General features: G+C 44.9%; 1 protein-coding gene across 1 annotated transcript; it reads left to right on the top strand.

Annotated features, from left to right (window-relative positions):
• The first annotated feature begins 2,683 nt into the window (after positions 1-2,683).
• Positions 2,684-10,757, top strand: LOC144691906 (E3 ubiquitin-protein ligase TRIM7-like). Its single transcript, XM_078560481.1, has 2 exons — positions 2,684-2,701; positions 8,673-10,757. The coding sequence occupies exons 1-2, from the start codon at positions 2,684-2,686 to the stop codon at positions 9,192-9,194; spliced, it is 540 nt and encodes a 179-aa protein (XP_078416607.1). The 3' UTR covers positions 9,195-10,757.
• Positions 10,758-14,774: the final 4,017 nt, after the last annotated feature.

Genomic DNA, 14,774 nt, shown 5'->3' with positions numbered 1-14,774 from the left:
CCTGCCTTGTCTGGCCAGTGTGAGGGCCTCATCCCCCTGAGTGTCCTGCTCATCAGAGGAGACCTCCAGTTCCTCCATTTCCTCCTCAGCCAGCTCGTCTCCCTGTTGCAAAGGGCGCAGCAGGCGTCGATGATGCATGACACCCTCTGTGGACTGTATTGCAGGGTTCCACCAGACTGGTCCAGGTACCGGAACCTCAGTTTCAACATCCCAATGGCCTGCTCCACCAAGTTGTGAGCTGCAGCATGAGCCTCATTATAACATCGATCTGCTGCAGTCTGAGGCCGCTGCACGGGTGTCATCAGCCACATCCTCTGCAGGTAGCCCTTGTCCCCGAGGAGACAACCCTGCAGCTTCTGAGGACCCTGAGAGATTGCAGGGATCTGTGAGCGACTCAGGATGTAGGCGTTATGCACACTACCTGGAAACTGTGCACACACCTGCAGGATGCGTTTCTGGTGGTTGCACACCAGCTGCATGTTCAGTGAATGGAATGCTTGCGGTTGATGTAGTTCACCGTGTGTGGTGACAGAGATCTGAGCGCCACATTAGTGCAGTCGATCGCATCCTGAACCTGTGGGAAACCCGAGATCTGGGTGAATCCAATCGCTCTTGAATCCTGGCTGCCCTGGTCCTGGGCAAAATGCACAAAGTTGTGTGTCCTCGTGAAGATGGCACCTGTGACCTCATGGATGCATTTGTGGGTGGAGGCTTGTGAGATCCTACAGAGGTCACCTGTGCAGCCCTGAAAGGAGCCATTGGTGTAGAAATTGAGTGCCGCTGTCACTTTCACGGCCATGGGCAGTGGATGCCCTCCACGCCCCCATGGCACCAAATCCTGCAGTAGCTGGCAGATGTGAGTGACCAGTTTCCTAGACATGCGCAGTCTTTGGCACCACTGGTTCTCAGTCATCTGCAGGTATGAAAGCCGGCGTCTAGAGACCCTGGGTGTCACTAGACACCAGCCTATGATGGCTCGCTGTGGCTCTTGGGTGGCGTGTGCGGGAGCCCCAGCTGCCCCTTCTTCCTGAGTGGGCTGCTCCTGCCTCTGCGCAGCCAGGCACCTCAGTCACTCTCTCCTCCGTTGTCTTCGCTCTCTGTAGGCCATCAGGCATACAGCTAGTTCAGCAGGCTCCATGATCCTGATGTACTCCTCCTGTAGGATGAAAGAGAGAGGCACCTGGTTAGCATGGGTAAACTAAGAACCTGTCCTGGTCACTTCATGCTTCCCGGAGAGTGCTGGCCACCACTTGGATGGCCAGAGATTAATGCGCTACATGGCTGTCCTGTGAGCTTGAACCATGGGGTAGACTGGTCCCAAGCAGGATGCTAACATTGCAAGGGGCTGTGAGCGCCCACAACAGTGACTGCTCCATGGCGAGCTTTAGCGAAGAGATTGTACAACGTGTGCAGTCGTCTAATTGTTCTGCAGTCCATTAAAATGCTCATGAATTTGCAGTCTGTGCTGGGGACAGGGGGCGGTGGGGGGGAGGGGTGGTGGTGGTGGTGGTTAAAAGTTTTGGAGCACTTGGTGGCACTTTGATGCCTCTGCGTTGCTTGAGGGGGCAGATAAGTTAGGAGCCCGACCCCAGCCAAATCAATGTGGCCGCGCCTGAACTGTCTCAGTTACAGAGGAATGGTCACTTTATGCAGGTTTCCCAAATGCGCGGCCACCTCCCTAGCCCACCCTACACCCCACCACGAATGCTTGTGCGCTATATTGAATGGCAGGGCTGCCCTTGCCCTGGACTCATGCTACCAGTCGCCTCAATGGCAGGGCTGCCCTTAAACCCCCACTCCGCCACGAGTCGCTTCAACGGCAAGGCTACTCTTAACCCTGACCTCCCAATGCCCCCTGAAGCTTGAAGCCCAACAGGTGACCCTGGAGAGTGCTGCACAACGTTACTGTGTACTCAGCTCTGAGTTCCCCTCAAAGTGCAGCCTGCCAAGTGCATGCCCTTTTATGTGCTGTTGTGAAGCACGTTGGTGTGCGTTCCTGCCAATGTGGACGGACGATCCAGTTGTGGGGGTTGGGGGGGTGGGGGGGGGGGGGGGGGGGGGGGGGGGGGGTGCGGGGGGTGGTGGGGGGGGGCAACAATTCCAGCGGGCTGGCCTGATAATAATATGCAGCTGTATTACAATGAGGTTCCCGACGTTCGATTGCGGGAAAGGTGGCCTGCTGTCGGCGGGCTGAGCGGACGATGGTGAACTGGTTTCCCGCTGCGCCACATTGTCCGCTCACACCACCGAACACGCCCGATGCCAGTGGACACTGAAAATTCTGCCCAAGGCGAGTAAGGGAAAAACCACAGTACAGGTGGTAAAACAGTAACGTGAGCAGCAGAGTGTGCAAGGTTAGGTGTGGGAGAATGTACTGGGCGAGTTCATGTCCCTGTCTCTCCACGAAGCCCTGAATAGGTATTTTTTTTTTTGTATAGTGGCTAACAAAGCACCGCAGCTAACACAGGAGCTTGTGTCAAGAGCAGCATTAACATTGAACCTTCTATATGATGGCTGGTGAAACGGAGATGGGCAACTGGGAACTTGTCAATCGCCTTTACTTTTACATCTCATGGGGCCACCTGACCAAGCCCAACAGCATGGCCTAAATATGTGACCTGTGCTTTCGCAAATTCACTCTTAGCCAAGCTCGCCGCCAACTTAGCTTCTTGTAGGCAATCAAATGGTTGCCCCAGATGCTGTAAGTTCTCCTCCCATGTTTGACTGAATGCCACCAGATCACCTATGTACATAACACAGCGACTCAGTCCAGCAATAACCTTATTCGTTGGTCTCTGGAAGGTTGCTGGTGCATTTTTCATTCCAGATGACATTACTTTGAACTGAGAGTAACTGGTGTTACAAAAGCTGAAATCTCTTCGCCCATTCCGATAGAGGTACTTGCCAGTATCCATTCAGCAAGTCAATCTTTGTAATGGACTTTGATTGCCCCACTTTCTCAATGCAGTCTTTCAAAAGTGGAATAGGATATGAATCCACTTTCATCACTGCATTCACTTTTCAGTATTCCACGCACGGTCTTTGTTTTGCATCTGGCTTTGGTACCATCAGAATAGGTGAGCTCCAATTGCTGCAACTCAACTCAATAGTGTTAATAGAACCATAGAACCATAGAAAAGTTACAACACAGAAGGAGGCCATTTGGCCCATTTTGTCCATGCCAGCCCGAGGACACCCAGGTGCCCTTTTTAATCCCACCTTCCTGCACCCGGCCCATAGCCCTGCAGTTTACAGCACTTAAGGTACAGATCCAGGTACTTTTAAAAAGAGTTTAGAGTTTCTGCCTCTACCACCAACTTGGGCAGTGAATTCCAGACACCCACTACCCTCTGCGTAAAAAAGTTCTTCCTCATGTCCCCTCTACACCTTCTGCCACTTATCTTGAATCTATGTCCCCTGGTTCTAGAATGCTCCACCAAGGGAAATAATTTTATCCTGTCCACTCTATCTATTCCTCTCATAATTTTGTACACCTCAATCAAGTCACCTGTCAGCCTTCTTTGTTCGAAGGAAAATAACCCCAACCTATCCAAACTCTCCTTGTAGCTATACTTTTCTAACCCTGGCAACATTCTTGTAAACCTCTTCTGCAATCTCTCCAGAGCTATTACATCCTTCCTGTAATGTGGTGACCAGAACTGCACACAATACTCCAGTTGTGGCCTCACCAGTGTTTTATACAATTCCAACATTATATCCTTGCTTTTATATTCTATACCTCTGCCAATGTAGGAGAGCATTCCATATGTCTTCTTTACAACCTTGTCTACTTGAACTGCTGCCTTCAGGGACCTGTGTACTTGTACTCCAAGATCTCTCACTTCATCTACCCCTCTTAGTATATTCCCATTTATTGTATAATCCCTGTAACTGTTTGACCTCTCTAAATGTATGACCTCACACTTCTCTATGTTAAAATCCATCTGCCACTTTACCACCCACTCCACCAACCCATCTATATCGTTTTGGAGATTATGGCTATTCTCTACACTATCCACTACTCGGCCAATCTTCGTGTCATCTGCAAATTTCCCAATCGTGCCCCCCACGTTCACGTCCAAATCGTTAATATATAACACAAACAGCAAGGGTCCCAACACCGAGCCCTGTGGAACACAACTTGAGACAACTTTCCATTCGCAAGGGCACCCATCAACCATTACTCTTTACAGTTACAAAGCCAATCTTTTATCCAGTTTGCCACATTACCCTGAATCCCATGGGCTTTTACTTTCCTAACCAATCTGCCATCTGGGACCTTGTCAAATGCCTTGTTAAAATCCATGTACACAACATCCTCTGCACTATCTTCATCAACCCTTCTTGTCACTTCCTCAAAGAATTCAATCAAATTTGAGAGGCAAGACCTTCCTTTAACAAATCCATGCTGACCATCCCTGACTAGTCCATGCCTTTCCACATGACAGTTAATCCTATCTCTCAGGATTGATTCTACTAATTTGCTCACCACCGATGTAAGACTAACTGGCCTATAATTGTTTGGCATTTCCTTTGTTGCCTTTTTAAATATTTTAAATAAAAATAACCTTTTTAAATACGTTTGCATTTCTCCAGTCCTCTGGTACCTCCCCTGTATCTAGTGAAGATTGGAAAATCATCCTCAGAGCATCTGCTATCTCCTCCCTGACTTCCTTCAGCAACCTCGGAAACAATCTATCTGGCCCTGGTGACTTATCAACTTTCAAGGATTTCAATCCTTCGAGTGCTTCCTCTCTCTTTATGACTATCCCGTCCAATATCTCATAGTGTTCGTCCTGGACTACTATATCTACATCCTCCCATCCTCCCTTTCCTTTGTAAACACGGAGACAAAATATTCATTCAAAACCTTTCCCACAGCCTTTGCATCTACACACAAGTTTCCATCTTCATCTCTGATAGGTCCCACTTTTTCCTTAACTAACCTTTTAGCATTAATGTATTGATAAAATATCTTTGGGTTTTCTTTAACTTTACTTGCTAATCTTTCTTCATGCCCTCTCTTTAATTTCCTTATTTCCTTTCTCACTTCGTCCCTGCACTTCCCATATTCGTCTAGTCTATCTGCAGTGCTTAGTTCTTTGTGCCTGTTGTACGCTTTCTTTTTCTGTTTGATATTCCCCTGTATTCCTCTAGACAACCAGGGGGGTCTAGATTTGGCAGTACCACTCTTATTTTTGTAGGGGACATGTTTACTTTGTAAAATTAGGATCTCGCTTTTTAGTGCTTCCCACTGGTTTTCCACTGTTTTATCCTCCAGCAGTGCTGTCCAGTCCAACTCAGCCAAGTCCCTTCTCAGTTCTGCAAAATTTGCCTTCCCCCAGTTCAAGAATTTTACTCCTGCCTTATCCCTGTCCTTTTCCATGGCAATGCTAAATCTAACAGAATTGTGATCACTGTCCCCGATATGGTCGCCAACTGTCACTTCTCCCACTTGCCCTTCTTTGTCCCCCAAGACTAGGTCTAGAATTGCATCTCCTCTCATTGGGTTTGTCACTAATTGGTTGAAAAAAATTTCCTGGACACACTGCATGAATTTGTCTCCCTCAGTGCCCCTTATATTGTTTGAATCCCAGTTGATATTAGGATAGTTGAAGTCTCCTATTATTATTGCCTCTTGTTCTTACAAGCAGAAATTTCCCTACATATTTGTCCTTCTATCTCCCTTTCACTATTTGGGGGTCTGTAGTATACTCCCAGTAGTGTGACTGCTCCTTTTTTATTTCTAAGCTCAATCCATAAAGCCTCGTTTGTTGACCCATTTAGTATATCATCCCTTCTCACAACTGGAATTGATTCTTTAACCATTAGTGCTACCACCCCACCTCCTTTTTTATCTCCTACTCTATTGTGTCTGAAGACTCTATAACCAGGGATATTAAGCTGCCAGTTTTGTCCCTCCTTTAGCCAGGTCTCTGTTATAGCAATGACATCCTGCTGCCATGTGTCTACCTGTGCCCTTAACTCATCTACCTTGCTTGTAATACTCCTTGCATTGAAGTATAAACTGTTTAACCCCATCAATTTCCCTTGCTGGACACTTTGTAAACTTTGCTTCTCCTGTAACTCCATGTCTATCACAACGTCCCTAGCTAATGTTCTACCTCCATTTTTCTGATCTGAATTTGACCTATCTGATCCTACTCCTGGGATCCCATCCCCCTGCCACACTAGTTTAAATACTCCCCAGCAAGGTTGTCCGTTTGAGATAAAAACAAAAAACTACTGCGGATGCTGGAAATCCAAAACAAAAACAGAATTACCTGGAAAAACTCAGCAGGTCTGGCAGCATCGGCGGAGAAGAAAAGAGTTGACGTTTCGAGTCCTCATGACCCTTCAGCAGAACTGAGTATAGTTAGGAGAAAGCCCAACGCAAACTGGAGGAACAGCACCTCATCTTCCGACTAGGCACTTTACAGCCTTCCGGGCTGAATATTGAATTCAACAACTTTAGATCTTAAACTCCCTCCCCCCATCCCCACACCGTTTCTTCCCCCTCCCTTTTGTTTTTTCAATAATTTATATAGATTTTTCTTTTCCCACCTATTTCCATTATTTTTAAATCTACAACTAATACCTTGTCAGTCTTTCCACCCCACCCCCACTAGAGCTGTACCTTGAGTGTCCTGCCATCCATTCTTAATTAGCACATTTACTTAGATAATATCACCACCTTCAACACCTCTTTGATCCTTTTGTCTGTGACATCTTTTGATTATCTGCTCCTATCACTGCTTGCTTGTCCCCACCCCCCTTCAACTTCTCCCCACCCCACCCCCCACCTTAAACCAGCTTATATTTCACCCCTCTCCTAACTATACTCAGTTCTGCTGAAGGGTCATGAGGACTCGAAACGTCAACTCTTTTCTTCTCCGCCGATGCTGCTGACTTTTTCCAGATAATTCTGTTTTTGTTTTGTCCGTTTGAGACATTGTCATGTCACTTGAAGGCTCTGGCCTGTCTCTTATAGATTCTTGCCTGTCCCTTTAAGACACTGGTATGTCCCTATGAGACACTGGCCTGTCCCATTAAGATACAAGACTGGCCTTCAAGATGCTGGCCTGTCCGTTTATGACACTGGCCTGTCACTTTCAGACACTAGCCTGTCCCTTTGATACACTGGCCTGTCCCTTTAAGGCACTGGCCTGACTCTTTGGAATACTAGCCTGTCCGTTTAAGACACTGGCATGTCATTTTAAGACACTGGCTTGTCCCTTTAAGACACATGCCTCTCCCTTTGACACACTGGCCTGTCCGTTTAAGACACTGGCTTGTTACTTTAAGACACTGGCCTGTCCCTATAAACACTGGACTGTCTCTTTGGTGTACTGGCCTGGCCAATGAAGACACTGGCCTGTCACATTAAGACACAGCCCTGTCCCTTTAAGATACTAGTCTGTCCCTTTAAGACACTGGTCTGTTTCTTTGGGACACTGGCCTGTTCGTATGAGACAGTGGCTTGTAACTTAATGACACTGGCCTTTCCCTTTAAGACACTAGCCTGTCCCTTTGATACACTGGCCTGTCCCTTTAAGACACTGGCCTGACTCTTTTGGATACTGGCCTGCCCGTTTAAGGCACTCGCCTGTCACTTGAAGACACTGTCCTGCCCCTTTAAGACACTGGCCTGCCACTTTAAGACACTGGCCTACCCCTTAAGGCACTAATCTGTCATTATAAGTCACTGGCCTGTCCCTTTATGACACAGGCCTGTCCCATAAAGACACTGGACTGTCCCTTTAATGCTCTGGCCTGTCCTTTAAGACACTAGCCTGTCCCTTTAAGACATTAGCCTGTCAATTTAAGTCGCTGGCCTGCCTCTTTAAGGCACTAGCCTGTCCCTTTGATACACTGGCCTGTCCCTTTAAGACACCTGCCCGCCCTTTTAAAACACTGGACCGTCACTTTAATACTCTTGCCTGTCCTTTAAGACATTAATCTGTTAATTTGAGACACGGGCTTCTCCCTATAATTATCTGCCCTGTCATTTAAGGCACTAGCTTCTCCGTTCGAGAAATTGTCGTGTCATTTGAAGACAGTGGCCTGTCCCTTATAGATTCTGGCCTGCCTCATTAAGACACTGGTATATCCCTATGAGACACTGGCTTTACCCTTTAACCCTTTAAGATACAAGACTGGCCTTCAAGATGCTGGCTGTCTGTTTAGGACACTGGCCTGTCACTTTCAGACACTGGCCTGTCCCTTTTAAAACACTGGCCTGGCTCATATGGATACTGGCCTGTCCGTTTAAGGCACTGTCCTATCATTTTAAGACACTGGCTTGTCCCTTTAAGACTCTGGCTTGTCTCTTTAAGACACTAGCATGTCAATTTGAGACACTGGCCTGTCCCTTTCTGACATCAGCCTGTCCCTTTAAGGTACTGGCTTTTCCCTTTCAGAGACTGGTATGTCACTTTGAGGCACTAGCCTGTCCATTTCATACACTGGTCTTTAAGACACTGGCCGGACTCTTTGGGATGCTGGCCTGTCCGTTTAGGACACTGGCCTGTCACTTTAAGTCACTGGCCTGTCCCTTTCCAAAGAATGTAGTGTAAAGAGTTATGTGCAGCTCCCACTATTTGCAAAATGCCTCCACTCTTACCCTGCAGCTGTCAATCATTGCTCTGATAAACTTATTCCTTTCCTTCTAGGAATTGTCAAAGTTAACCCTGGATCCAAACACAGCGAACAAGCACCTGATTCTGTCCAATGATCTGCGATCAATGATGTACAGTGGTCAGGAGCAGCGCTACCCAAATAATCCAGAGAGGTTTGTCAGCCACCCTCAAATCCTCTGCACAAAGAGATTCCCCTGTGGACGCTCTTTCTGGGATGTGGAAACTGTTGGTGATTGGTGGGGGGTAGGGATCGCATATGGAAATATACAGAAGATAGGTAGGAATTCTGATCTTCGGAACACCGCAAAAGCTTGGTGCTTGTATCTCTGCTTTAGTAACTTGTCAGCCTTTCATAATGCCCAGCGTACACATCTATTAACGCACCCCTCCATCAGCAGGATCCGAGTTAAGTTGAACTATGATACAGGGACTGTGTCATTCTTCCAGGTCACTGACACAGTGACACACTTACACACGTTTAAAACCAGATTTGCTGGACATGTATATCCAGCTTTTTGCTGTGAGAATAACTCTGGGCTAAAACTGTTAAATTAATTATGAACTGCTTAAAGACTTTAATTCTTTTTTTCAATATTCATTCTCGAATTGTCGGTGTCCCTGGCAAGGCTGGGATTTATTGTCCATCCCAAGTTGCCTGACTTGATTACTTCAGAGAGCATTCAAGAGTAAATGGGAAGGTTGGGAGTTATTGTCCATCCCAAATTGTCCTCGTTAGGTTACTTCAGAGAGCATTCAAGAGTAAATGGGAAGGTTGGGAGTTATTGTCCATCCCAAATTGTCCTTGCTAGGTTACTTCAGAGAGAATTCAAGAGTAAATGGTATTGGTGTGGTGCTGGAGTCACACATTAGCCAGTTCAGATAAGACTTACCCTAAAGTTCTTTAGTGAACTAGAACTCCTGCAGTGATGTCCTGGGGCTGAGGTGATGGCTCTCCAAAAGCCACAGCTGGAATTTACAATTTTCAGATGTGTCTTTGCTGCCCTCATGTATAGAAGCTGACTAGAAATACTAAGAGTAGAGGGAGTGGGGGCAAATGACCAGACACTGGAACAGGGAGGGAAACCTGGGAAAATGTTCTTGTGTACTTACCTTTGAGGATGACGGAAAGCCTATTAACGTGTATGTTTTTATTGCTTAAATATAGATGCATGTCCCAAGAGCTGCAACTTTCTACTTTTATTTTTGAAATTATTTGTTTCTGATGTAATTGCATTTTCTATTAAATAAAGCGGATATAGAGTGCAGCATTTAGCGCAAGTTTTCTGTTGTTAATTCAGTTTATTTGGTGATTGCCATTTCGAGCATGAAAGTGGTTTCTCACTTTATGTGCTGCTGTTCCTCAAAGTCTTATGTTATTGAGCTCATTACATGTGATTTATGAGTTTTAACAAGGATGTGGTGGGAGGAGAGTCTCATAGCTGAGCATTAGTATCCACTGAACCATCTTTTTGTGAGTTCTCTCTAGTGGTATGAACATAAATCTAGGCTGACATTTGAATGCAGAGCTGAACGAGTGCTGTATTGTCAGAGGCTGCCTTTTGGATGAGACATTAAAACAAGGACCCGTCTATGTTGTAATATGCCTTTAAGTGATGGCAGCATGACATAACTAGAAGGGAAGTGTGTCATGTGATCCAGCTTTAGTTTCACTTTTGCCTGTGAGCAGGACACAGCACAGCTCTGATGTCTTCAGGCTTCTCTACCTTTGTACAAGTGCTCTTATGTGCTTCGTCTTGATAAATGAGCCCCCAACAATGTTTACCCAATCCCTTATGAGCGATTGGTGTCTTTATATCATTATAAAAACACAACGGTCTACCCTCTCAGTTGAATGAAAAGGTCCGATGGCATTATTTTGAGGAGGTCCTCCAACTGCCCTGGTCAAAGTTTATCCTTTTACCAGTATCGCTGCAACAGTTTCTCTGTTCATTATTACATTTCTGTGTGTGGGGCTTTTCTGTGTGCAAATTGGTAGCTGTGTTTCCTGCATTACCACAATGATTAAACTTCGAAAGAAAATTGGCTGTAAAGCATTTTGGGGCATCCCCCTGAGGTTGTGAAAGGCACTATACAAATGGAAACCTGTCTTTCTTTTTATGTGCACCTACCCCAGGCACCTTCATCATTACCAGACCAACTTTTGCATGAGTTATTGCATGAGTCCCTAATTGTAGAGGTGCCCTTAGAACCACTTTCATTGACACAGAGTTGTCCCTTGTGTCAGTGCACGGCATTGACTTTTCCCTAAGCCTCCATAGAATTCCTGCACTGAAGATCATGTGAAGGACAGACAGGCGTCCATCTACAAGGTAATAAAATCACTATTGAAGGCTCCTGGTGATTTATTTTTGACAGACTCTTTACCTGAAATACCCAGGTGGTTCGACCGCAATTACAAGTGCTGCAGACTGGATAATTATTTATCTTTCTCTTCAAAGGAAATGGAAATTAGGAGAGGCTCTAACAGGCAGTTCCATCTTTAAAGCCTGTTTTATCCTATCATAGAAAGTCAAACTGAACCTGTTGAATGTCAAGTCCACAAAGACTCTTCGGGCTCATTCAGCTTCATCTTTACTATTCCAATCCTTCTGTATTGCATGTATTACCCATTTCTTTTCCTAAGCCCAGCCCTTTAATACTGCCTGCATTAAATTTCATCCGCTGATTATCTGCCCAGTCACATAAGAAGGGATTCTCAACTTGGGGTGGGGGTCTGTGGCTCCCTAGGGCTTGTTATAACACAGCTGTTGGTAAAGACTGAATTATTTAAAATCCCAGAGGGAAACTTTATACAACTGTCATAACCTATATTTTCAATTGGTATGTTTGAGATGCAACTCTGAATTCAGAAATGAAAGCCAACAAGCCTCAAGAGGTTTTTCATATAAATGAAACTAAACATTTATTAACTTAACAAGGAATTAAACACATACATGTGTTTACAAATTACTACCATAATAACAATTAAACAAATACCCAAATTAATCTTCCCTAAGGCGACAATAGCCGATAGACTTAAACAGACACCACGCAAAGCACATTTTATCTTATGAATTCAAAATGAGGTTCCTTTCAATTTGGTTCCTTCGCACAGTTGTAGGCTTACAGGTAGCATGCCTCTGGCCTACCCACTCAAAACTCTTTTTCTGTATATGCCTAGCCTTCTCTTTGAATGCAAATTCTCGTTGTATCACCAGGCCCTCTGAACTCCACCTCTTCTAACAATAAAACCCCTTTCATAGAATCAATTTTATTAGTAATGTAAACATATTGCTTGGTGTCTCCTAGCTAGGTGCAAGATTTCGCCCCCAGTCTTTGAATGGTTTCTTCAACAAAATGCAAATGGACTCTTTACCTTACTGTTTAACATCTCAAAACTACTGTACATCAAAACGCCCAGACTAACTGGCTTTAATGCAATTGAGACACACACTCACACCCACAGACACAGACCCTACTACAAGTCCAATTTAAAATAATTTCCAATAACATTATATATATTAAAAACAAAAACAGAATTACCTGGAAAAACTCAGCAGGTCTGGCAGCATCGGCGGAGAAGAAAAGAGTTGATGTTTTGAGTCCTCATGACCCTTCAACAGAACTGAGTAATATTAGGAGGGGGGTGAAATATAAGCTGGTTTAAGGTGAGGGGGGGGGGGGGGAGCTGGGGGTGGGGGGGAGAGAGTGGGGGTGGGATTATATATATTAATATCTTCATGACAAGACTGCAAGATGATTTCATGGGTTCCACCAATTATATCAATAAACTCTTGTTTCACCCAGTGATTACATGCACCATTCACTTGACCAATAATCTTTGCCTAACTTGAATTTGAAAGAGCCAGCATGAATTTGTAAAGGTCAGGTCATGCCTGATAAATCTGAATAGAGACAGATGTTAATTTATATGAGCTTCCAGAAGGCAATTGATAAAGTTCTTTATAAGAGACTGTTAACTAAATTTGAAGATCATGGAACTGAAGGCAGATTATTGATCTAGTTGGCAAATTGGCTGAACGGCAGGGGTCAGAGAGTAGGGATAATGGACAGGTACTCCAATTGACAGGATGTGACTAATGATGTCATTCAAGGGTCTATGTTGGGACATCAACTATTCAATGTATTTATTAATGATTAAGCTGATGAGATAGAACGCCACACATCCAAATTTGCTGATGACACAAAGGTGGCATTGTAAGCATTGTAGATGAAAATGTAACATTATAAAAAAGAATTGATAGATTAAGCAAATGAGCAAAGTCATGCCAACTAGATTTCACTGTAACAAAATGCGAGGTCATCCATTTTGGACATAAGAAGGATAGAACTGTGTACTTTATAAATGGTGAAAAATTACAAACATTGGATGTCCAAAAAGACTTGTCGTCCAGGTACATAAATCATTGAAATATTGTGGATGGGTACAGAAAAACAACAAAAGGAAATCTAATCGATTGTTGGTCTTTATATCTAGAGAACTAGAATACAAGGTGTTATGACCTGGATGGGAGGAGTGCACCAATTCTCTAGCCCCTCTACTCCATAGGTCATCACATTAGTGTAAATGTTTGATTCACTCACCAAAATAGCCATTTGTTTACCGTTACTACTATTAGACCCAGAATAAAAGAGACTTTAACCAGGCTTCTTTCAATAAACTCAGAATGATTCGTTTATTATAAAATGAAACTTCTTTTTTAAAGACAAGTTGCAAAACTGGTTAACACACAATTTGTAATCTGGAATTACAACAATCTAACCCCTTTTAAAATCCCAACATGCAGGTGCACGCGTGCACACACACACACACACACATGCATGTACGCACACGCAAACACAAAACAAAGGACAAAACAAATAAGGTCTCTGTAGAGGTTGGTGTATGGGAACACTTAAAAAAAAAATGATAATGTTCGAAAAGGTCTGGAAGTCTTTCCCAAAGGGTCTTTGGTGAAACACTCTCCTTGTTAGCTCTCGCTTGTCGCAGTTCGCTGGCATTCAGTGCAGATGAGAAGTTTCTGGCTGAAAGTGAACAGCCACTCTCAACTGTAGGCGATACAGGGGGAGAGGGATGGAGGGTGAGGGACAAGCGGTCTTCCCTCACAGTTTGCTTCCAAGGCACACACTGAGTTCAACATAAAATTTTCAGAGAGAAATTTTACCAGGCTGAGTATTTTCAGCCATTCAACAGGAAACCAAGGCTTGGCAACAGGAGTTCTTTTTATGTTAACTCAAGTAAACAAACTCTTATCTCACCAGGTATCTTGTGGGTCCTCTAGATGAAGTGATGTGATTTCTTGAAAAAGAAAGCTGCTTGCTCCCATGCCAAAGTGAACTTGTAGCCTTTAAAAAAAAACTCAGGAGAGTGTCCTTTCAATTAAAAAAAACACATAGCCCTGAGAGTTATGGATTCACCACAAAGGGAGTAGTAGCTATGCTTCAGGCCTCATCTGAAGTATTGAGATCAATTGTGGGCAACGCAACTTAGTAAAGATTTATTAACTTTGGAGGGAATGCAACATAGGGGAGAATTTTCTCCCCATCTCGGGGGGGCCGAGCGGGAGCGGGCGCAGGCGGGCGTGCAGCCGATCGTCGCCCGTGATTGGCTGCACATTACCATTTTACGTGGGCAGGCCAATTAAGGCCCGCTCAGCATGACGCGCGCCCGGAAGCGCTGAGCGCTCCCTGCGTGGGCAGGGGGAGGAGGCTGAGTCCGGGCCTGCGCTCTTTCGCATTTTTAAGACATGTCCCTTCTTGTGACAGTGTCACATGAGCTGGGACATGCCTATGAATTTTATTAAAAATTTTTATTAAAGTTTAAAAACCCTTCATGAAACCTCATCCCGCCCGTGGATGAGGTTTCATGGTAAATGCAAAGGCCGCCTGGGCTCTTCGCTTGCCCTCCAACCTTAAGGTTGGATGGGCAGCTCTGTTAATTATTTTAAATTGATATTTAAATTGCCATAATAGGCCTTTGACAATTGATTGTGTGCGCAACTGACTCTGGTGCGCGCCCAACGAACTGAAGATCTGAATGACGCGCGGTGACGTCGGGACACACGCCCGATGTCACCGTGCATCATTTTATACGTTAGCGAGTGCCCCCCCCCC

The sequence above is a fragment of the Cetorhinus maximus genome, chromosome 16 (assembly GCF_964194155.1).
Source record: "Cetorhinus maximus chromosome 16, sCetMax3.hap1.1, whole genome shotgun sequence".
Classification (NCBI taxonomy): Eukaryota; Metazoa; Chordata; class Chondrichthyes; order Lamniformes; family Cetorhinidae; genus Cetorhinus; species Cetorhinus maximus.
The sequence above is the reverse complement of the archived record's forward strand: the minus strand, read 5'-3'. Positions and strand labels throughout refer to the sequence as shown.